Here is a 23,013-nt window from a genome sequence, read left to right as displayed (position 1 = left end):
ATAGCCTGCACGAAAAGTGTGGGCCAATCCCGCTTTCTAGGGCTATAATGAGAGAAAAGTTGAAATGGCTAGGGCACGTTCTGCGGATGAAGGATGACAGATTACCGAAGATTGTCCTTTTCGACAACCGTCTAGTGCTAAACGGAAAGCAGGTCGTTCGCGGTTGGGGTGGGATGATGTCATAAAGAAAGATTTAAAGAAAATGGGAACTTCTTAGGACCGTGTAGAGAAGGAGGCTTTGAATAGATGAAGACGGACGAGGAGCGTGCATAGCTGTTTCGGCCTCAGGCGGCTTGGAGCTGCGGCGAGTTGTTAGTAGTAATAGTATTTACGTGAAATTTTTGCAGAGGAACTTGTGTTCTATCGCATTTTTTCTAAGAAAAATTTTCATAAATTTTGTAAAAAGTCCCTGTGTCCCAAAAATGACCTAAGTCATTTTTGGGAGACGAAAATCAGCTTGTGTAATTGGCAAAGAAAACCGGTGAGAACAAACACCAAAGAAACTCTGGCATCGAACCAAAAATCAGCCTATATAATTGGCATAGAAAACCGGCGAAAACTAAACACCAAAGAAACTCTGGCATCGATTAAGCCTATTCAAAAAGTAACTAAAATTTTCACATCTCAAACCAACTTACATATATGTATAAAGCAAAAACTGGCAGACTTGTTTTATAACTCAAATTTCATAACAGCATAAGAATAAAACTGATAAATTCAATGGGGTAAGAATTTTTCACTCAAACGTTCACGCCATTACACAAATTTGATGTTTTTACTCCAGTAATTAGCCCATGTTGACACAAGAAAATAACCAAAAGGCGTCTTTTCACCACAGAAACCATCCATAAAAAAAAAAAATCACTTTCACCAAAGACACAACCACTCAGTTATGAAGAAGCAGCTGGCTTCTTCTTTTTTACTTTTTTCACTTTCTTTAGATTGTCAATACCAGACTTTAATACCTTGCTAAACAAAGGCAGAAACTTCTCGCAATCTTTGGCTTCGACCTGAAAAAAGCGGCAAATATATAGAAACAAATAATATATTCAATAAATTATGGTGACTTCAGACACTAACAAGATAGTGAACCAAAGATTTACCCAATGGGGGGGGGGGGAGTCACTACCATGTACTACCATGAGTTTTGTTTTTACCAGGATTAAAATGGGAGCACTTTTCGTTTTTCCTCTTTTGACAAGTTTTTTTTTAATGTTAGCACTGCAAAAAAAAAAAAAAAAAAAAAAAAAAAAAAAAAAAAAAAAAAAAAAAAAAGGCCTTGAAATCGACCATTGTGACTTCGACAAAGCCAATAGAAACTATGCAAAACAAACTATGAGAGCATTTGAATCTTGGGATTTAGTTGAACTAGATTCAACTTAAAGCATTTTACCCTCACGGTCACGGCTACTCTGACCGTTTTTCTCCTTAGCTCTAGTTGACTTGTCCCACTTTCTTGAGCTTGTGATGCATTTTTCAGTTACTAAATTAGAAAAGTAAAATATGAAAATAACGTTCCTTTTGTATTCCCATATTTGAATTTCGATTAAGCATATAGAAGAAGGTTTGCCACTGAATGGTATTTCGTTATGAAGTCAGAGCTTTCACCGTCTTTTACAAAAAAAAAAGAACGGGTTGTCTAGGTCTGTTCATTTTTTAAATTTTAGCTCTCGAAAACACAATCTACCCTATCTTAAATCAATAAAAAGAGTTCTTATTATAGGTTACAGTAGAAGTTGGATTTTGGCTTGCTAGCAGTATTCCATGCCCACCCGTTTTTAGATGTGAAACTAAAATAAATAAAAAACATCTTTTTTAGATAGAAAAATTTTCTAGGAAGACTTTCACTTCAAATCAGAGATATTAGCCAGATTTCGCATAACGATTTCACCTGCCCATCGTTTACCTGGGGGGGGGGGGGGGTACTTCAACGAGTTTCGTTTTTTACTATGATTTAAATACGACCATTTCTCATACTACTCTTTTAATACATTAATTAACCGTTTTTCTGTTTCCTAGATAGTCCCCCCTCACCCCTTCTAGCTGTCTGATGGCACCTGTGAAGCCAGGCCATAAAGTAGAAAGCAAGATATTACTAAAACAGAATATTAATCACAAAAATTACTAAAACATATACTTAAACAGAAATAATGAAGAGTTAAAAAGAAAGAATATGAGAAGGTTTGTTAAGTGATGTTTCCCAAAAGAGAAGGTCATCATAAAGGGTTTATTATTAAGTAAGATCAAGATCAGAACAAGTGTTTTGAAACCATTAAATAAAAATAAATCTAACTGAAAATAAGGAGCGACATTAAAACTTAAAACGAACAGAAATTATTCCGTACATAAAAGGGGATGCCCCCTCCTCAACACATCACTCTTTACGCTAAAGTTTGACTCTGTCACAACTCTACTTTTTAAAACAATAAAAACTTTAGCGTAAAGAGCAAGCCGTTGAGGAGGGAACAGCCCCTTTCATATACGGAATAATTTCTGTTCGTTTTAAGTTTTAACGTAGCTCCTTACTTTCAGCTAAAATTGTTTTTTATTATTTAATTTCTGAATGTTTTTCAAATAATGCAGGTTCGAATTTGGCTCACCGTACATGAAAAAATTAAAACAAAATTTGCAAATTAATTTTGGCAGATTTAATCCGAATATGAAGGGTTGCACCCTCCTCAATACCTTACTCTTTACGCTAAAGCTGTTAGCACTTTTAAAACATCTTCCTATTCTAACTAAACGGCCCCCGTGTCTCAGTAGACGCTCTTAAAAAATTGGAACAAACAGTCAAACTTTAGCGTAAAGAGCCAGGTATTGAGGAGGGGGCAACGGTTTATATATGGAATAATTTTTCTGTTCGTTTTTCAAATAATGCCGGTAAACCTGGCTCATCCTCTATGAAATATATCCCTTTCTCACGGAAAACTCCTCCGTGGAAATTCCATCCAACGCAAACTGCACCCACCCCCCCCCGTCAAATTCCTCCCAGACAGTTACATCCTAGCTGAGAATCCCCTTCCCTGTAAAATTGTTTGCGGACGATTCGGCCTGAAAAATTCTCCTTAGAATTCTTTCATTTGAATAAGACTTTAATCTCTAATCGGTTTCTTGCTCACTCCAGAAATGCCCCCTACCGTCGAAATTATTTCCCGGGAATCAAACACGCGGAAAAAGCCCCTGGATAATTTCCCGGAACATCTCCACATGCACAATTTGGCAAAGAGAATGTAAGACAATTAAAAGAATTTCGTATAGTAATTCTGTTAGATCTCCCCAGTGTAACATTTCCCTTCGAAAATTTCCTCCCCAAAAATTTCCCTCCCCAAGGAAGATTCTCCTTACAGAAATCTACCCCAAGAACAGCCCCCCACCACAAAAATGTCTGTATACTTCCCAAAAACAAATACTATACGTAAACAATGGGCGAATCTCATAACTTACAGGCCTCTCCCCACAGACTATGGGGGGTCATTTTACAGGTAAAGACATAATTATTAGACCTTTCAACTATACTGAACAAAATGGCTATCTCAAAATTTTGATCAGATCATTTTGGGAAAAAAATGGGCCATGGGAGGGGGCCCAGTTGTCCTCCAATCTTTTTGGTCACTTAAAAAGGGCATTAGAACTTTTAATTTCGTTTTGAATGCACCCTCTCTCAATCTTCTAGGACTATTATTTCGATGCAATCACCCCTGAGAGAAAAAAAAAAAAAAAATAAACACGCATCCATGACCTGTCTTCTGGCAAAAATAGCAAAATTCCAGATTATTGAAGATAGGATCTTGAAACTTCCACAGTTGGTTTCTCTGGTACGCTGAATCTGATGGTGTGATTTTCATTAAGATTTCTTTAATTCTAGGGAGTGTTACCCGCCCTATTTCAAAAATCAGGCAAATTTTCTCAGGCTCACAACTTTTGATGGGTAACACTAAACTTGATGAATCTTACGTATTAGAATCAGCATAATGAGTTGATTCTTTTGATATTAAAATTCAGTTCTTTAAAGTTTCGGTAGCTATTGAGCCGAGTGGTTCCTTACTTACAGTTTGTTACCACGAACTGTTTGATAATTTTCAAACTCAAAAAGTTCCATGACTAAAATAATATTATTTTAGATCAATTGTGCAAAGTAAAAGATTGCAAGACAAATCTGCAATGAAAAGTTTATTAGTTTCTGGTAAAGGCAGAGACAATTCGGCCGAAACATTGCCAGGGAGAGGATGGATATAGAAGAAAATTACACAATTATGGACTTTACTATACTTAGAACACTTAGTAAAGAGCTAAAACATCAAGGTCATTGCAAGAGTCAGAATCCTAGTTCATAAATTAACAAAGATTTCTAGCTATATTGGGGTATCAGTTCACTGAAAATGGAAAGAAAACTGGTAAACAATTGCATACTTTCTTTGATATTTTAAACCCTGTCAAACCCTGAAAATCTTACTGACTAACTCAAATAATTGAATCTAAGATTTCAACAGTTTTTCCAGGCAGAGAGAGTCCAGACAGGGTCCTGAAAGAGTGTACCCTAATGAAGAGAAGTTAAATTGTGGTATTTTCAGGGAAAGAAGAAATGAAAAAGAAAAATGAAGAATGAGAATTCCTATGGATTATAAAGAAAAAAAGAGGAAGAAAGAGAACTTACAACTGTGCTAATTTTCTGCTTCCTAAGTTGTGCCCTATATAAGCACTTGTATTCTTCTGGGGGAGGCTCCACCTTCTCTGGATCCTTTGGAGTTGGTTTTGTACGACCATCATCTATAACGGTTGAAGCGGATTAAACATTTGGAGTAAAAAACGAAAAAACAAAATAATATAATCCACAAGGAAATAAGAAGAAAAACACAACATAAATAACATAACAATATCCACTGAATCACTGATCTGGGAAAAACACACAGATACTTCAAGTGCTGAGCCTTGAAATTGCAGCAAATGCATGCCTTACTTAAAGCATTAAACTTCTCAAGCAAGCTATTTAACTGGTTGCCAAAAATTCTATTTTCTGCAGAACTCCCCTGTATACTGAAAGACTTTAATTTATGTTCAAACCCGTAATCAGCCCTGACACACTTGTCATTTTCTTTCAGTATTATCCTCTGCTTTTAACCTTGTTGCAAACCCCCATTCAATATTGGCCTAAATCTCTCGAATTATTTAACACAAATATGTTTTTTAAATTCTATTAATTATTAAAGCAAAAAAAGAACACTTAGTAATAATTATTATAATTTTTACACAAAACATGAACCCAACCTTGCAAACTGTTCCAGAACAGTCTCTAGATCGTAATTTATAACTAAAGGGAAGAGTCAAAAGCCCCTGAATCGGCATTGTTAGATACTTAGAAACAAACACCTCCTGCACTGTTGTTAAGGTCCACTCCAGTAGTCTTTAGCTGACATGTTAATTTTCTAGAAGATAGACCACGGATTGCCATTCCTAGTCGACAATAATCTTCTTTTTATCCCATTCCTTTATGCTAAATCACAACATCAGATTCAGCGTATCAGAGAACCCTACTATAGAAGTTTCAAGCTCCTATCTGCAAAAAATTAAATAAAAAAAAACAAGTTTTTTTTTTAACTGAAAGTAAGGAACGACGTTAAAACTTAAAACGAACAGAAATTATTCCTTAAATGAAAGGGGCTGTCCCCACCACAATGCCTCGATCTTTACGCTAATGTTTTTTTATTTTTAAAAAAAAAATAGAGTTGTGAGAAAGTCAAACTTTAGCGTAAAGAGAGAGGCGTTGAGGAGGAGACAGCCCCTTTCATATACGGAATAATTTCTGTTCGTTTTAAGTTTTAGCGTCGTTCCTTACTTTCAGTTAAAAAAAACTTGTTTTTTTTTAATTTAATTTTTGAACGTTTTTGAATTAATCCAGGTTTTGAATTGGCTCACCGTACATGAATAATTGAAACAAAATTTGTATATTAATTTTGCTTTTATTTGGTTAAATGGCTTTCTCGAAACTTGTTTAATTTTATTTACGAACGTTTTTATTAGTAAGAAATATACGTAACTTACGAATTAACTTACGTAACGAACTCATAGATTTTTAATACGTATACGTATACGTGTAATACGTAATTAGAATAAATAGCTCTTATGAAAGTACTAAAAAATCTTTGGCTTAAAGAGCGAGGTATTGACTAGGGGGTGAACCCAATCATATACGTAATATTTTCTGTTCGTTTTAAATTTTGATGTTGCTCCTTACTTTCAGTTGAAAAACTTTTTCTTTTATTTAATTTCTGATCCTTTTCGTTAACAATGATGAGAAATCCGGTGCCCCCTTCATAGCAATGCCCCTTCCCCCATGAAAACTTCCTTCATGGAAAAATCCTCCCATATAACCCCCGACCCACCCACCCCCTCCCCCTACCAGAAAAATCCCCCCTTAAAACGTCTGTATACTTCCCAATAACCAATACTATATGTTAACATTGGGTAAAGTTCATAACTTTCAGCCCTCTCCCCGGGGACTTTGGCGGATTAAGTCATCCTAAAAGACATAGTTATCATATTTTCGACCATGCTGAACAAAATGGCTATCTCAAAATTTTGATCAGCTGACTTTGGGAAAAAAAATGAGCGTGGGAGGGGGCCTAGTTGCCCTCCATTTTTTTTCACTTAAAAAGAGCACTATAACTTTTAATTTTCGTTCCAATGAGCCCTCCCGCGATGTTCTAGGACCACTGGGTCGATACGATCATCCCTCGGGAAAAAACAACAAAAAAACAAATAAACACGCATCCATGATCTTTCTTCTGGCAAAAAATGCAAAATTCCACATTTTTGTAGATAGGTGCTTGAAACCTCTACAGTAGAGTTCTCTTATACGCTGAATATGATGATGTGATTTTCATTAAGGTTCTATATCTTTTAGGGTGTCTTTCCCCCTTTTTTCGAAAATCAGCCAAATTTTCTCAGGCGTGTAACTTTTGATTAGTCAGACTAAACTTGATGAAACTTATATATTTGAAATCAGCATTAAAATCTGATTCTTTTGATGTGTCTATTAATATCAAAATTTCGTTTTTTAGAGTTTCGGTTACCATTGAGCCGGGTCGCTCCTTACTTACAGTTCGTTACCACGAACTGTTTGAAAATGCGGAATTTTGTATTTTTTTGCCAGAAAAAAGATCACACACGCGTGTTTATTTTATTTTTTTCCAGGGGTGATCGTATCGACCCAGTGGTCCTTGAATATCAAGGGAGGGCTCATTCGAACGGAAATTAAAAGTTCTAGTGCCCATTTTAAGTTACCAAAAAAAATGGAGGGCAACTATGCCCCCTCACACGCTCATTTTTTCCCCAAAGTCACCCGATCAAAATTTTGAGATAGCCATTTTGTTCAGCATGATCGAAAAATACAATAACTATGTCTTTGAGGATGAGTTAATCCCCCACGGTCCCCGGGGAAAGGTCTGCAAGTTATGAACTTTGCCCAATGTTTACATATAGTATTGATTATTGGGAAGTATACAGAAGTTTTCGGGGGGGAATTTTTCCTGGTAGTTGGGGGGAGGAGGGGGTCGGGTGTTACGTGGGAAGATCTTTCCATGGAGGAAGGGATATTGCTATGAAACGGATGTCGGATTTCCTAGCATTATTTAAAAAAACGATCAGAAGTTAAATATATAAAAAAAATTTCAACTGAAAGTAAGAAGCAACATCAAAGCTTAAACGAGCAGAAATTATTACGTATATGATTGGGTTCACCCCTTAGTCATTAATTCGCTCTTTATGCTAAAGTTTTCTTTGTACATTCATCAGAGCTATTTATTCTAATTAACGGCCTTTGTGATTAAGGGGTCATTCTTAAAGAACAGGAACAAAATTTGAACTTTAGGGTAAAGAGCGAGATATTGACTAGGGGACGAACCCCCTAATATACGTAACACAAATATACGAATAAAGAAGTTCGTTACGTAAGTTAAGTCAGAACAAAATTTTGAGAAAGCCATTTAGCCAAAAAAAGTAAAATTAATTTACAAATTTGGTTCTAATTATTCATTTACGGTGAGCCAAAATCAAAGCTGCATTAATTCAAAAACGTTCAGAAATAAAAAAAAAAACAAGTTTTTTTTTAACTAAAAGGAAGGAGCGACATTAAAACTTAAAACGAACAGTAATTATTCCGTATATGAAAGAGGCTGTCCTTTCCTCAACGCCTCGCTCTTTACGCTAAAGTTTCTTTTTTTTAATAATGTTGCAAGACATAGTCAAACTTTAGCGTAAAGAGGGAGGCGTTGAGGAGGGGACAGCCCCTTTCATATATGAAATAATTTCTGTTCGTTTTGAGTTTTAATGTCGCTCCTTAATTTAAGTTAAAAAAAACTTGTTTTTTTATTTAATTAAAAAGCAGAAAAGACGAAATCCATAGCAAACTTTGAAATAATCCTTTTAAACTGCAAGAACTTGGTAGAATAGAATAGAGAATAGAATACTGCAAGAATAGAGTAGGTAGTATAAAAAGAATTGGACGATGCGTCGTTTTGTTTTTAACTTTCCTGGTCAAAGTTTTCCCTCATTTAGCTGCTTCCCTTTTTTCGAAACTCCAAATTGGCTTTTAAGGAAAGTGGGGTGTACCACAAAAAAGAATGTTCTATTGAGAAGAACAGTTTTCTGGCACAAAGTTCTAATTCCTCAAACGCTTTGGTTATACCTAGAGCAACCCTTCTTCGTTTTCAAACAATATTTGGTAAGTTGAACTAGATTATCTTCTAGACAGGCACGTACACACAATCTTACAATGAGAGGAGGGGCTCAAATTTGTAAATTACATTTAAATTGAGTATCCACTTAAAAGTGGCAGCTGCAGAGCATCAGAATACTGACCTTAATTTTCGCTAACGTGAATTCCATATTTTAAAAGCTGCAATTTTTTTATCTTTACGATTTATATGGTTATTTCCCCTTTTTTTAATAGATGAATACTAAATTTCCTACTGGGATTCAATCAAAAAGCATAAAGCTATGTCCATGAATTAAAGTCAATGCTTCTGTTTTTGTTCAACCTGCTTATACCCGGGAGGCCAAAATTATGGCCGGCGGGCCAAGAGACTACAGGGCATTTACATGCTACTAATGAGTCGAATATTTAATGTTTGGTTTCTATAAACTTTTAGCTAAAATAAAAAAAAATATGAAAAAATACAAATGTCCCAGCACAAAAAATGATCCTACTTGCATTGCAGGAACTCACATAAATGTTAATAATTGTTTTCTAGAGCAGAAACTGATTAATTCTTAACTAATATGATTTCTGGGGGGTATATCCAGTGGATTATAAATATCAGCACAACTGCCTTCCAGCCGAAATCAATTACATACTGAACGTTAAAATATATTTTAAGGATTTCGACTTTATACTGAAATATCCTGGATGTAACTCCTTTTCTTGTTTTATACTCCTTTTCTGGTTTCCTTATTATCCACAAAACATAATACCTGTGAAAAAGAAGGTAAAAATTGGGCCTCGAAATTTACAGAAGTCTGAAGCTGTACAACTATAAATCATACCAAAGCTGATATATTTATTTTACCCAAAAAGCAGATTTATAAATTTTCTCTAAGTTACTTTATCCCAAATTATTTTACAAAGTAACAAATCATTTTAGTCAAAGAAATAGCTGGTCAAATGCATCAATGATACAAATGAGCAATTACATCATAACAGATTATCACCTGTAAGACTTCTAGCACTTGTTATACTACAAAGATAAAATGATATTATTCTAACTTACTAATACTCCGAGCTAACATACAATAAGCTCTCCATCTTCCCTCCCCCAAAAACAATGATCTAAGAAACCATAGTAAACATGTCAAACTCCTCCCTTCCAACTCTAAAACTTTAAATACCATTGTTTTTTTTTACCTAAATTTTATTTTCTAAACAAGTTTAAGACCAAGTTTTGTCTCTTGAAATGCACTAAACATATATTAGCTGTACACCTCTATCACCCTTAAATTAATAGCAAAACTTAGGAAGTGTCTTTGAGGGGCAGGAAGTAAGTTCTTCTAAATGGGATCAGGACTGTTAATTCATAAAAAAAAGAAGCAAAAATAAAGAATAAAAAACACTTACATCGCTTCATGACCAATGTCACTGGTAAGCTGGGTTTTCTTTCTCTTGCATTTACGTAAAACAGTGTGAGCCTCGTTAGGAACTTAAAAAAAAGGAAAATTATAAAATATCCCAAATTAAAACTAACTTTTGAAAAAAAGAGTTTCAATAAACATACTTATAATTTTTCTTTATATTCCTTATAGAATATGTAAGCAGGGAGGATAAAGGGATCTCCCAAAGAACTCGCCCCGGGACCTTAAAGAGAATTAAGAAAGAAATTAAATTACAATGTCAAAGTGGAAGCATCAATTACAATCAGCAAACCACCAACCACTGGGTGGTTGCCTTGAGCACGAAGATCTCCTTACAAATTTGTAGCACTTCTAGGTAGACACTCAAAACTAGATGATTGGAACGATACTATCAAATTCCAAGGAAAAAGTTTCATTAGACGAATTTGAATACTTGCATCTTGTGCTGCAAGTAGCTTTAAGTGTCTGCCTCTCTGAAGGCTTTCAAGACCAGAAGAAAATAGTTATGTTCAGCACAAGTGGAAGTATTGATACTGGCTTTGAACAGCGTTTGAGTTTTACCAGAAAGAGGCAGATTTGTGTTGCACACGGACTACTAGAAGAGGGGTATTGGTGTTTTTAAACGTCGATGCGAATGGCACCCACATTGTTGTTGTTTTGCTTTATCATTATAAGCCATTCCTTGGATATCACTCAAATTGTGAAAAACGGAAAGTTTATATCCGATTCCGTGAATATTCAGCGCCTGTGCATCAACTTTGCAGGAATTTACCAAACGATCTGTTTTGTTTTTTTCATCTGCCTTCTTCACACTCTTTCAGGCTGTGACATAGCTAGTTTTGTGTTCTCTAAGGGAACAAGAATTTTGGCTTAGGATTTTGAGAAATGGGGATTGCAGGAACAGATTGCTTTACTTGTGAAAGAGATAGAGAGGTGTAGGTTTGATCCTTCTGTGCAAGAAACTTTCTTTAAAATTTGCAGGGAAGTCATTATCGCCGTCTATGGTAAAAATCCACACTTCCTTACCTCTCCTTACGACTTTTAAACATATTTATACCCTCGAAAGCGGGAGCTCAAACATCTGCCGCCATCTGACACTACCTCTTGGTGCTATGCTATATGACCAAAGACACAGTTACTAGATCCCCCACATGTTCGGCTGGACTTTCCAGGATAGCAAGATTAGGTCAGTTGTGTCCACCCTTAATGTATTCCCAGATTGTGTGGCCCCTGAGTACTGGTCATGCAAGCAGTGTACAAAAAATTGCTCATGTAAGGGAGGTAGACCATGCAATTTACTTTGTGGCTGTGGTGGGAAATGTTTGAATGCTTCTTTTATGCTGCATAATTGACTGTTCTAGTTCTGTAGTTTTCAATGTTTCTTCTATCTATAATTTAGACTCAGGTGGAAAAATTTGACATGCTGAGCTGGTATCTTTTAAAGTTTGTTTGTTAATGTGTATATTGCACGAAATAGCTAGCAGTTACTGTAAGAAGCAGCCATATTATAACTTTCCATTATTCATCAAATGATTGAATATTTGAGCAATTATTTTTGACAAAAGAAAACGATGAAATTGCGAGTTTCAAGGTCACCAGCATTGTGGGGTACTCGTAATCAGTGGTATAGTGGTATCTATCAGTGGTATAGTGGTATCTATCAGTGGTATAGTGGTATCTATCAGTGGTATAGTGGTATCTATCAGTGGTATAGTGGTATCTATCAGTGGTATAGTGGTATCTATCAGTGGTATAGTGGTATCTATCAGTGGTATAGTGGTATCTATCAGTGGTATAGTGGTATCTATCAGTGGTATAGTGGTATCTATCAGTGGTATACATGAAACAAAACTGCTCTATCAAGCATGCACAAGCTCTTGATGAAGCAATCTCTGATGGTTTAGAGAACTACTTTACACATGCTTTTTCAATGCAGCTAAGTAAACCTATTTTTAAGAAGCTAGCAATAGCCAATGAAAGCCACCCTGGTTCCAAGGGATGATGAATACTGGGAGATATCCACAACCAAATTATTGATGGGATTTGTGACAAAAGAAAACATATTTTCCTAACCAAAGCTGATGATCAATTGACTGATTGTAATGCAAAGCACAGCTAAGTGTTATCAATTGATTCTAATGACTTTTTTACTTTTGACAGTGATGGTGTTGGGACAAGCAAGGTTTCTTCTTTTGGCTGCAACCTTGAAGTTCATGGACAATAAAACTATTCAATTGAGTCATTGAAATAATATCTAGATATTGCAAGAGTTTTCCAAAAGTTTAATACTGCCATACCATCATCTGCTTTAGTAAAATGTCTTTTTTTCTGTTGGGAGTTTGGTTTTAACTGCAAAGCAGAATCAGCTTGAAGATAAGAAGTTTGAGAAAATTTTGTTGTTAAAAGCTAACTCTTGGTATAAGCCTAGGATTCTAGCTATACATAAGGAAATATGTTAAGAAAACAATTCTTACTTCATATTATGCAAAATAATCCTAGTTAAAACATTTTCCAGAGGAAGAATTTTTATCTTCACTGCTTTCCTTATTTTTCTAAGAAATTCATGAATTTCTTAGAACCTATATACTAACAGAGTATATACCCTCACACTTCTAATTTGCAAATATAAACCCACAACTGCATGTATAACATTATATAAATGTATCATTTATTTGCATCACAAATGAACTTTACCCCCACCCCCATTTAGTTGTAAATATATACCCTGATTTGGATATATTTGGGGGTGGGGGTAAAGGTCATTTGTGATGCAAATGAATGTTATATCTAGATTCAGGATGCAATTCTGAGTATATATTTGCACATTAGGTGGGAGGGGTATATACTCAGTTAGTATACAGGTTCTATGAAATTCATGAATTTCTTAGGAAAATAAGGAGAAAAGTGAAGATAAAATCACCTACTTGAAAGGTCTATAGACTATTTATTGAAATTTTGACAAAACAACATTTTACTTTATTTTAAGTTTTCAGTTTCTTTTTTTCTGGTTTTAGTTCTGAAAATGCAATTCCTGTTATTTCAGTATAATTTTAAGCCATATCAATGTTTTTTTTTCAAAATTTAGGAAATGTATTTTGCAGATCTTTGAAAACTCATAAATTTGGATTGAGCAAAGTTGTGAAACTGAAAACAATTTTCTTGTATTTCATTTAAGTAGAAGACATGTTTTGAAAAGTTTCACTTTCATAACACAAGGATTTTTAAAGGTCACTGCCCTCTAGAGGGAGGAGTGGAGGTAGGTACTTCAAAATACCTTCCCAGGACAAACTTAAGTCTGTAGACTCATCCCTGAAAGTTTCATTTTCCTAACTTAGCTCCTTTCAAAGATAGCAAAAAGTAGCTAAACTAGAATTTTACCATTTGCTTTTTTAATACATATTTTGTAATTAAATACAAATGACTTCCCTGGCAATGTATTTTCAATTACTAGTTAACTACAAACTTGTATCTGTAATTAACTATGTTTTGAAAGTATTTCCTAGAACATTGGTTCTATGGCATATGCCACTTGTAGTAGTAGTGTAGCTTTATGAAAGCAATATTCCATTATTGCTTCCTTACGGTTTGAACAGAGCCCTAAAAAGTGAGCACTGTATTTTTTACACCTCACATAACAAAAAACAGTCATCTAGCAAGACGAAACTATTTTTTGAACTGTCTTATTGCCTGTGAAAATATATGTCTTAGCTGGATCCTAAGGATAAGTTGGAGATACCATGTTTGCAATGTTGAGATCCATACTTGTACATACAAACCAGACATTGCCTCTGTTGTAAGGCAACAAAGATGGAAATGACTTGAACATATCCTCCACATGCCAGATCATAGACTTCCTAAAATGCTCCTCCACTGGCAACCAGAAGGCACCAGGGTTGCCACCACAACCAAAATAAAAATCACCAGTTTCTCACCAAGAAAATCACCAGTATTTCACCAAAATCACCAAAAATTGGTGGTCAATAATGATAGGCTTCACACCAAAAAGACGCGTTGAACACCCTGAACTAAGACGTTATATGTTTCAAAGGCCATCAACTGCTCAAGAAGGAAGAGAATTTATACCAAAAACCAGAATTCCAGCCAAAACTGAAATTGTGACCTAAAATCCGGTTTCTGGACATAAAGAACCTTTTTATTTATTTAACTACTATTTTACTTTTCTTTGTCTTTACTTTGCAAAATCTTTTATTTTTCTTTTTTCTAGGTTTCCATTGAAAAGAATAACCACAATAATCCTCTTTCGTCCTCAAATAAAATTTCATTTGCTTATGAGCCTTTTTAATCCCCCTGCCACATTTGGTATCCTTAACGGTAAACTATAGCTCTAAAAAAGAACACTCAAATGGTGTCAATTTTTATATATTTGTTTTACATCATGAAAATTGTCATGGGTCAAGTCTAAGCTGAAATATCAGACAAATGGGGATAACTGTTATTTCCCTGGTTCCTTTGACAAGAGCCCTGCTCTGGCCAATTATCTAAGTACTGTGATTTGGAGGTGCCATACAAAAGAAGCATCTTAGCAAAAAACACAAGGGCCAGAGAGCATGCAATTCTACCAGCCAGCAAGAACAGATTTCATCATTAAGTTTTTAACAGCATTCCTTTTGTGAACCCACAACTTCACAAAATATACCTGGCGGGATTTCTCCCTCCTCCCTCTCTGTAATAAATTATTGTCACTAGCTCTGTTAATTAATGCATCAGTTTGTGACCTCAGGAATGAATTCCAAAGACCTACTTTGAATTTTCAAGAATTTTAGGTCTAACACTACAGTTTATCTTTAAGCTAACAAGTTAGATAAGCACTTTAGACATAAAAAAAAAGAAGAAAAAGGACTGTGAGTACTTGTAGTATCTAAATAGCTATCTGTGAGTCTTGTCCTCAAATTCAAAGTGAGAAGGATGACTTTAGCCAAAGACAAACTATTTGAAACACAGAGCAAAAACATTTACTACTATTCATTAGTTTCATAGTAGGCATAAATTTATGTTCTTTAATTCGCCATCCTTTCTACTAAAATTTAGCAAAATCCTTGCATTGATCATGCACTAGTCCTCAATGGCAGTACTAATTATACACAAGGAAACCAAATCTGTCAATATTCAAATAATAGCAAATCATTAGGGTATTAATTTAGGACCATTACTAATCATAAGGAGACATGTTAAGAAAACAATTCTTACTTCATAATATGCATAATAATCCTAGTTAACATATTATTCAAGGGGAGAACCTTCATCCTCACTACTTTCCTTGTTTTTCCAGTTTTACATACATATTTTTCAATATCTTGTCTTTTCTCCAAATCTTGAAAGTCATTTTAAAACAAACACCCAAGAGCAACCTAGCTAATCTAACCTAAATATATTAATATTAGCCTATTTGTATCTTTTTGGTAGACAGCAGTGATGGTGTTTAACTTTCTTATATAGAATATTTGAAAATGGAAAATGCAATCAAATATGTTTATTTTTCATAGTTTTGTTCAAAATAATTGTAAAACAGTGAAAATAGTGATCATAAGGGTGCTCCCCCTGGAAAACATGTTAACTAGGATTATTATGCATATTATGAGGTAAGAATTGTTTTCTTAACATGTCTCCTTATGACCAGTACTGGTCCTAAATTTATAGCTTCATTAGATACAAAGCAATTGGAGTGAAAACAGTAAATTCTTATCTTAATTAAACAAGTTACCTCCAGTTATATTATCAGGGCCAACACTTCCAACTTTTTATGAAAGGTTATTACTGAAATGAAACAGCAAATCTTGCAATTATTGTGTAAAATTGACTCCGTATATTCCCTTTCTCTTTTGGACATGTAACAAGGCAGTTCTATTAATGTTGCAAGGTGGTTTTCTATTTGATTATTAGTTACCTTAAATTAAAAGCTATCAGATAAATTAATCAAAATAAAATGAGCACAGCACAAAATAGTAATACAATATAACTGACCAGAAACAACAGTGAAAAAGGGCTTGAACAAAAGGAATAAAGCATATTTCCTCTCTTTGTCTCAAGATTACCTGCCAACTGTAGGAATAAAAAAAAGATCACCTATACCAAAATTAGTTCAGCCCAAAGTCCAGCAAGCAAAAGGAATGAGGATGATTTGAATCTAATCCATAGTACAAATATAATAGGCCAAAGCAGGAATATCAGACTTGAATTTAATGTAGCATCAACTATGAAACATTTCTAGCAAGGCTTGTCACATGTCAACATTCTGAACATAAGAAAATCAGATAATATTTAACTTTTAATCTTCTCCCTCAAGAGACATTTTACTTTAATGCTAAAGATGATTTTTTAGTAAACTCCCATCAGAAACCTATATAGGCTAAGCTTAATCTCAGTCCTGGTAAGGGTGAACTATGCATGTGTCATAACAAGTAGGTTTGACAAAAGACTAAAAGAACCAAAATCAATTATGACAATTTCTGTGTTTAGTGTGTTCAAGACACCAAAACGAAATATATGCTGCATTCAAAACTTAGTATTTTTTCTTCCCTTTCCCTGAGGCTGTTAAGTCTTTTGTAAAGAACCTAGCCTAGGCTGCTGTTCATGTGGGACTATGCTTTCTTTACCTGAGATTTTTGGTAAATTTCTAGGTGGCACTACAATTTAGCTAGGATAAAAGTGAAAATGTCATTTCATGCCTTTCTCATGCTCTTTTGTAATTTAATAATTGCTTCTGGGGCTATTGTATCTTGAGCCATTAAAAGGGCTCCAAAGGTATTTAATTTTTGTAACCACAAAAAGAAGTTAGGCTATCAACACTAGTTAAGTTATTGAAAAGTGGTTAAAAACATATCAATAGTATATAAATAAGTTGTTTAAGAGTAATATACTCCAAAATAATTATTTGTAACAATTCAAACCTCATTTATTAGGCAACTCAAATATAAACCATTTCCTTACAGTTTCAAGTTTTTCAAATGCTGTCAACAAAAATATCACTGAATTTTGTAATTTAAAACTTTGCTGTCACAATTCAGGGTATATATTCATTTGTATATTTCATGGTAACTTTGCAAATATAATTTAGTTAGGATGAAAGTGAAGACATCATTTGAGGTTTTTTTTTATGCTCTTTCATAATTCACATAAAATACCTTTGGGGCCCCATTAAGGGCTCAAGATGCAATTAGCCCTAAAGCAATTATTGAATTAGGAAAGAGCATAAAAAGGCATCAAATGACATTTTCACTTTCATCTTAGATAAATTATAGTGCCACCTAAAAATTTACCATTTTTTTGTTTCTGAGCCTCAATCCATTTCTAGCACAAATGGGACACACATGTTTTTATTAGTTAAAATTTGTAACTATGGGGAAGCCAAGCCAAAAGAATACTGAGAAGCCCAATATAATTATTTTTTTTAGAAATAACAAATAAAAACAAGACATAAAATACAAAAGTCACTAATTATTTCACCTCAGTAAGACAGTGAAAACCAATCATGCATTGAATGTCAACCACTTCTGTAGAAAATCACCACATTAAATGAAAATCAGCAAATTCAAAAGAAAATCACCAGGAGGATGAAAAATCACTAGATCTGGCAATAAACCATCAGAGATGGCAACCCTGGAAGGCACCCATCACTAAGGAAGACCAAAAAACATGGGTAAAATTTTGGCAGTTCATATTATTGACTTACAAATAAAGTAAACATACTACTTGATGCCTTTTTTTATGCTCTTTCCTAATATAACAATATTTTTTTTTGGAAATGAAATTTTACCCTCACCCCTATATATACCAACTCAGGGTATAGCCTATATTTGCATATTGGGGGGGGGGGAGGGTTAAAGTTTATTTCTGACACAAATGAGAGATAAGTTTAAAATTTACCCCCATCCCCCCACTAATGTGCAAATATTATATTTGCACATTAGCATATATATTTGAAATATACACCCTGAACTGGTATATATAGGGGTGGGGGTAAAATTTATTTCTAATAAAAATAACTATTAGCCTATATTCATAAAGAGCATAAAAAAAGGCGGTCAATATCCACCAAATCATATTATTGAGTTAGGACTAAAGTGAATACATTATTTGTTGCCTTTTTTTATGCTTATTACAAATATAATACGCATTTCTATTGGAAATGAATTTCAGCCCCCCCCCCCCCTATATATGCCAATTCAGGGTTAGGTTCGGTATAGCCTATATCGGGGGGGGGGGGCTGAAATTCATTTCTGATAGAAATGCTTATTATATTTGTAATCAGCATAAAAAAAGCATCAAATGGTGTATTCAATTTATTCCTAACTCAATAATATGATTTGGTAGATATTGACCAAAAAGGCATCAAGTACTATATTCATTTTATTTGTAAGTCAATAATATGACCTGCCAAAAGTTTACCAAAACATGCTCCATAGAAAGTGACAGAAGAGCCCTCTAGAAGAGTTTCATCACAGAGTGGGAGAAAATCTGTGCAGCAGCTCATTTGAGTGAAGATTGGAGGCTGCTCCCAGAAACCCTGTGTACCTCTGGCACTAAGGAAGCAAGCCAAATACCCCAGTATGTGCATATGTATTAGGCTATTGCTTTTAAGCACTAGTCTACTCTGTTTATGTAGCCTCAATGCTGCAAAGCCTCATCAACATGGAGGACAACCTAATCTAGGCTATAAAAGAAGACATACAGTTGGCACTGTTGAGAAAGAAACAATAGGCCTATAAAAGAAGGGTAAATTTTTTACAGTTCATATTACTGACTTATAAATAAAGTAAACATACCCACTTGATGCCTTTTTTTATGCTCTTTCCAAATATAATAGCCTAACCATTTTTGTTGGAAATGAATTGTACCCCCACCCCTATATACCAATTCTGGGTTTATATTTGCACATCAGGAGGGGGGGGTGAAGTTTAAACTTACATCTCATTTACATCAGAAATAAAATTTACCATCACCCCCCCCCCCCACAATGTGCAAATATATCCCCTGAATTGGTATATATAAGGGTAGGGGTAATATTTATTTCTGACGAAAATGATTATTATATTTGGAAAGAGCATAAAAAAGGCATCCAGTGGTATGTTTACTTTATCCACAAGTCAATAATATGAACTGCGAAAAATTTACCAAAAGAAGTACTGCTATTGGAAATTATGTTGCATCATAAGCTGCCAGAATAAATAAATAGGCTACCTCTTCATTACTAAGTACAACCATTTTAGCCTTATAAAACTTCTTCTCTTTCTAAAACTGTCAAACAGTCCAAATTCATACGCTACTTCTTCTTTTAAAATTATTTGCTGTTTTTAGCTAAAAACTGTAAACTGACTACCCAGAAGGACTCTAGTGTCAGGTCAATTAAGTACCGGTACACCACCGAGGTGCGCCATTTTACATATTTGATAAATTAATATGTGTCTTTAGATTCATGTATTTTGACATACATATTTAATATGTGCACTACTGTGCTATATTAGGCACCAGCAAGGGTGTTTGTGTATTATACACCACTCAAATGCTTGATTTAATTAAAACCCGTTTCTTTGAACACTTCTTTCAACCCGTTTCGTCATTTAATTAGAACGCTCAATCCTAATGAAATTTCACGAAATATGATGAAAATATAATACTTTAGTAACATATTTGGACTGTATATTTGCACATTAGGCGGTAGGGGCAATTGCGTCATTGAGGGAGGGCAAGGGGGAACGTTATCTCACCCCCCAGTAATTCGGAGGAAAAATTATTAAGTAAATTTAAAACTATTGCTCGTTTTAAGTTTCAACTTTGTTCTTACTTTGAGCAGGTAATTTTTTTTATTAATACATCCTCACTTTTAATATAAAAAAGCGAAAAACCATTACACTTTCTAATATGTTCCACATTACTGTTTATACAAATATACCGCCTTCGAAAGCTTATCATCAAGTAAATATGTGAACCTATTTAATGGCAAAATTGCAAAAATGTGCTATTCTTCCTGATTTACCACGTTTCCTCGGGTCAAATTGTCTTAAAATCTATCAGTACAATAAAAGATTCTCTTGTTTTAAAACTTTCAAAAATGGACATGAATACGACCTCTACTTTTAAAAATAGGAGGGAAATGGAATCACTTTAAAACAAGAAATCATTGAAAACAAGAAATTTTTTCATTGAAAAAAATAAGCAAGACATCACCAAAAAATAAAATATGACTTAGTGCTTTTTATAACAGTATTCTAGTCATACACAGTATTCATAAACTAGTCATAAGTCATAAACTAGTCATAAACTAACAGTAGTTTAGTCATAAGAGTTAGTAGGGGAGAGGCATCAGCTCCAGCAATCATTTAATGGTCTTAATCTTTTACTTCCAGTATTTAAATCAAAACTCCCCTATAGCTCCGAACTCTCTTAATTGTCAAAGGCAACGCTATAGCGTTGCTTATAGTAAAACCCATATGGCTCCAATGTTTAATTATTATAAATTTTTTTCCCAGAGGCACTTCATATGGAAGGGGTCGTCGTAAAAACTTTAAAGGGGGCAAATTTGATTGGAAACCAAAAGTTCTAGTGCCCGTTTTAAGAGTCAAAAGTGAATGGAAGTAGACCCCGAAGTCGCGCCGAAAAGTCGGTGGCGCGCCGCCGAAAAAAAGACGGGGGCGCGCCACCGAGCTTGCATCAGCGCGCTGACGCCGCCGCTGATTCTAGCAGCGGCGGCGTCACTAATAGGCCGCCGTTTTTTTGTTTTTTTTTCTCTTTTTTGGTTATCGATATCGTCCTCCGGGCTTCAACCGTCATCCCGGCCAATCTGTTTCTTAAAGATAAATACTATCATCTTGGGCTCGACATGTATATCGGTTCGTAGAAAGAAGAACAAGAAATTTTTCTTGAAACAAAAATTCTACCTTCCACATTAAAATTCTGTTCATTTTTCTTTCTGATTTTTTCGGATGAAAAGAGGTAGATAAAATACCATTAGGCAATTCAGGATGTTATCATAGGCAGCGCAATCGCGCTGCCTAAGTAAAGAACAATGTTAGCACAATGTATCATTATTTTTTTTCATACCAGGGAAATTCGTATCGAAGGAGTAGTCGTAGAAACTTCGAAAAGGGTTCATTCGATTGGAAATTGGAATAGCTAGTGCCCTTTTTAATAGTTGAAAGTGACTGGAAGGCAGCTAACACCCCTTCCATGCCCACCATTTCCCCAAACACATCTAATCAAAATTTTGAGTTAGCCATTTTGTTCAGAGTAACTGATTTCCAAAGAGAAAATATGTTTTTTGAGGAGGTTACTCCCCCACAACCCTTAGGGCAAGGGTTTTGTAGTTATGCCCTGGGGGTATATAAGAACTATGTTGGCACAATGTATTATTTATTGTTTTTTCCTTTAGACCAGGGCACTTCATATCGAAGAAGTTGTCGTAGAAACTTCGAAAAGGGCTCATTTAATTAGAGATCGGAGTGGCTTTTGCTCTTTTTAATAGTCGAAAATGATTGGAAGACAACTAATATCCCTTCCATGCCCACCATTTCCCGAAACACATCCAATCAAAATTTTGAGACAGCCATTCAACGTAGTTGAAAATAACGGAAATCAGGGCTTTGACGATGACAGCCACCCTCACAGCCCTTAGGGTAAGGAATGTAATTTATGCCCTAGGGGCATATACGTTTTTTATAGAAAGCGTTGCCATAGGAACTCAAAAAGGGATCAATTAATCGGAAACTTAATAACCAAGTGCCCTTTTTAATAATCGAAAGTGATTGGAAGGCTTGAAATTTTATAGTAGAGATCGATGTGGGTATAATGTATCATTTTGTTGTTGTTGTTTAGACCAGGGCACTTCGTACCGAAGGAGTTGTCGTAGGAACTTCGAACAGGGTACCTTCGATTGAAAATAGAAAAGGCTGATGTCCTTTTTAATAGTCGAAAGTGGTTGGAGGGAAACTGATCCCCCTCCCACGCCCACCCTCCCATTTTCCTTTATGTTTAAAAAGTAAATGTTGCCTTAAGATTAAATCAAAATGCACTCTGTTAATGCTAATTCCCAATAAGGCATCTCAGCAGTATCCCAAGAACAACTGAGGGTATTATGTTCAAACTTTTGGGGTTTCTTCTGCTCTTAAAATTTGACCAAATCAAAATAGCGTAAGTGTATTCAAGCTATCAAAGAAAGTAAACAAATTTTTTTGCAAATGTTATCAAGTTTTCCATTCCATGTCAACTAGAGGAGGTATGAAACTAAATTAAACACTACTATTTGTGTCGAGATTTTTAAAAGGGTCTATGTTTTTAAGTGTTGCTGAATTTTTTTTTCCCAGCATACAAATAGCAGGCCGAACTATAAATTCTTAAAAAAACGAAAAGATTTAAAGTATTATTTTCTTTTTCCCTGAAAAGACTGTGTAAATATAAAACGAACAGAAATTAATAAAAAAAACTGTTTCCACAAAGTAATTTTTTCAAAGAAAAGTAAAGAACCCCATTAAACAAAAAATGAGCAAAATTAAAATCAAATAATCTACCAAGCGTGAAACTACCACAAATCAGCATCGATAAATAAACGAAACCCAAAACGAACAGAAATTACAATAAATAACCGCGTCAAACTCAAAAAGAGCAGAAATTAACATAAGTTGGGCTCAAAACCCCTATGCCTTTCCAAGGCCAGAACATAATTTGCACTTTACGGAAAAAAAAATACAAATGAATATGCATTGTCAGTTTAATATACACATACTGATATTTAGTAATCAAAATGTTAATATCATTTGATTTATTAAAGTTATAAAAGTAAAAACATTTATATTTTTTCAGTAAAGTGAAAATCATGCTCTGGTCTTGGGAAGGCATAGGGGTTTTGAGCCCAACTCATGTTAATTTCTGCTCGTTTTG

The 23,013-nt window shown here is 34.7% G+C and overlaps 1 protein-coding gene across 1 annotated transcript; it reads right to left on the bottom strand.

Annotated features, from left to right (window-relative positions):
* Window positions 1-629: 629 nt before the first annotated feature.
* Srp14 (signal recognition particle 14) lies at window positions 630-19,395 on the bottom strand. Its single transcript, XM_089091361.1, has 4 exons — window positions 19,321-19,395; window positions 10,109-10,190; window positions 4,655-4,767; window positions 630-1,010 (listed from the first exon to the last, which is right to left on the bottom strand). The coding sequence occupies exons 1-4, from the start codon at window positions 19,342-19,344 to the stop codon at window positions 891-893; spliced, it is 339 nt and encodes a 112-aa protein (XP_088947487.1). The 5' UTR covers window positions 19,345-19,395; the 3' UTR covers window positions 630-890.
* Window positions 19,396-23,013: the final 3,618 nt, after the last annotated feature.

Source organism: Artemia sp. Qi Xiang Cuo, chromosome 7, assembly GCF_049724085.1.
Source record: "Artemia sp. Qi Xiang Cuo chromosome 7, ASM4972408v1, whole genome shotgun sequence".
NCBI lineage: Eukaryota > Metazoa > Arthropoda > Branchiopoda > Anostraca > Artemiidae > Artemia > Artemia sp. Qi Xiang Cuo.
This window is presented reverse-complemented; position numbering and strand designations above follow the sequence as displayed.

Coding starts and splice junctions, on each gene's coding strand:
- Srp14 (XM_089091361.1), bottom strand. CDS start 19,344: ATGGTTGTACTTAGTAATGAAGAG. Junction 10,191..19,320: donor TTGTACTTAGTAATGAAGAG/GTAGCCTATTTA, acceptor CTTTTTTTTAAG/TTCCTAACGAGGCTCACACT. Junction 1,011..4,654: donor AGCAGAAAATTAGCACAGTT/GTAAGTTCTCTT, acceptor CGCTTTTTTCAG/GTCGAAGCCAAAGATTGCGA.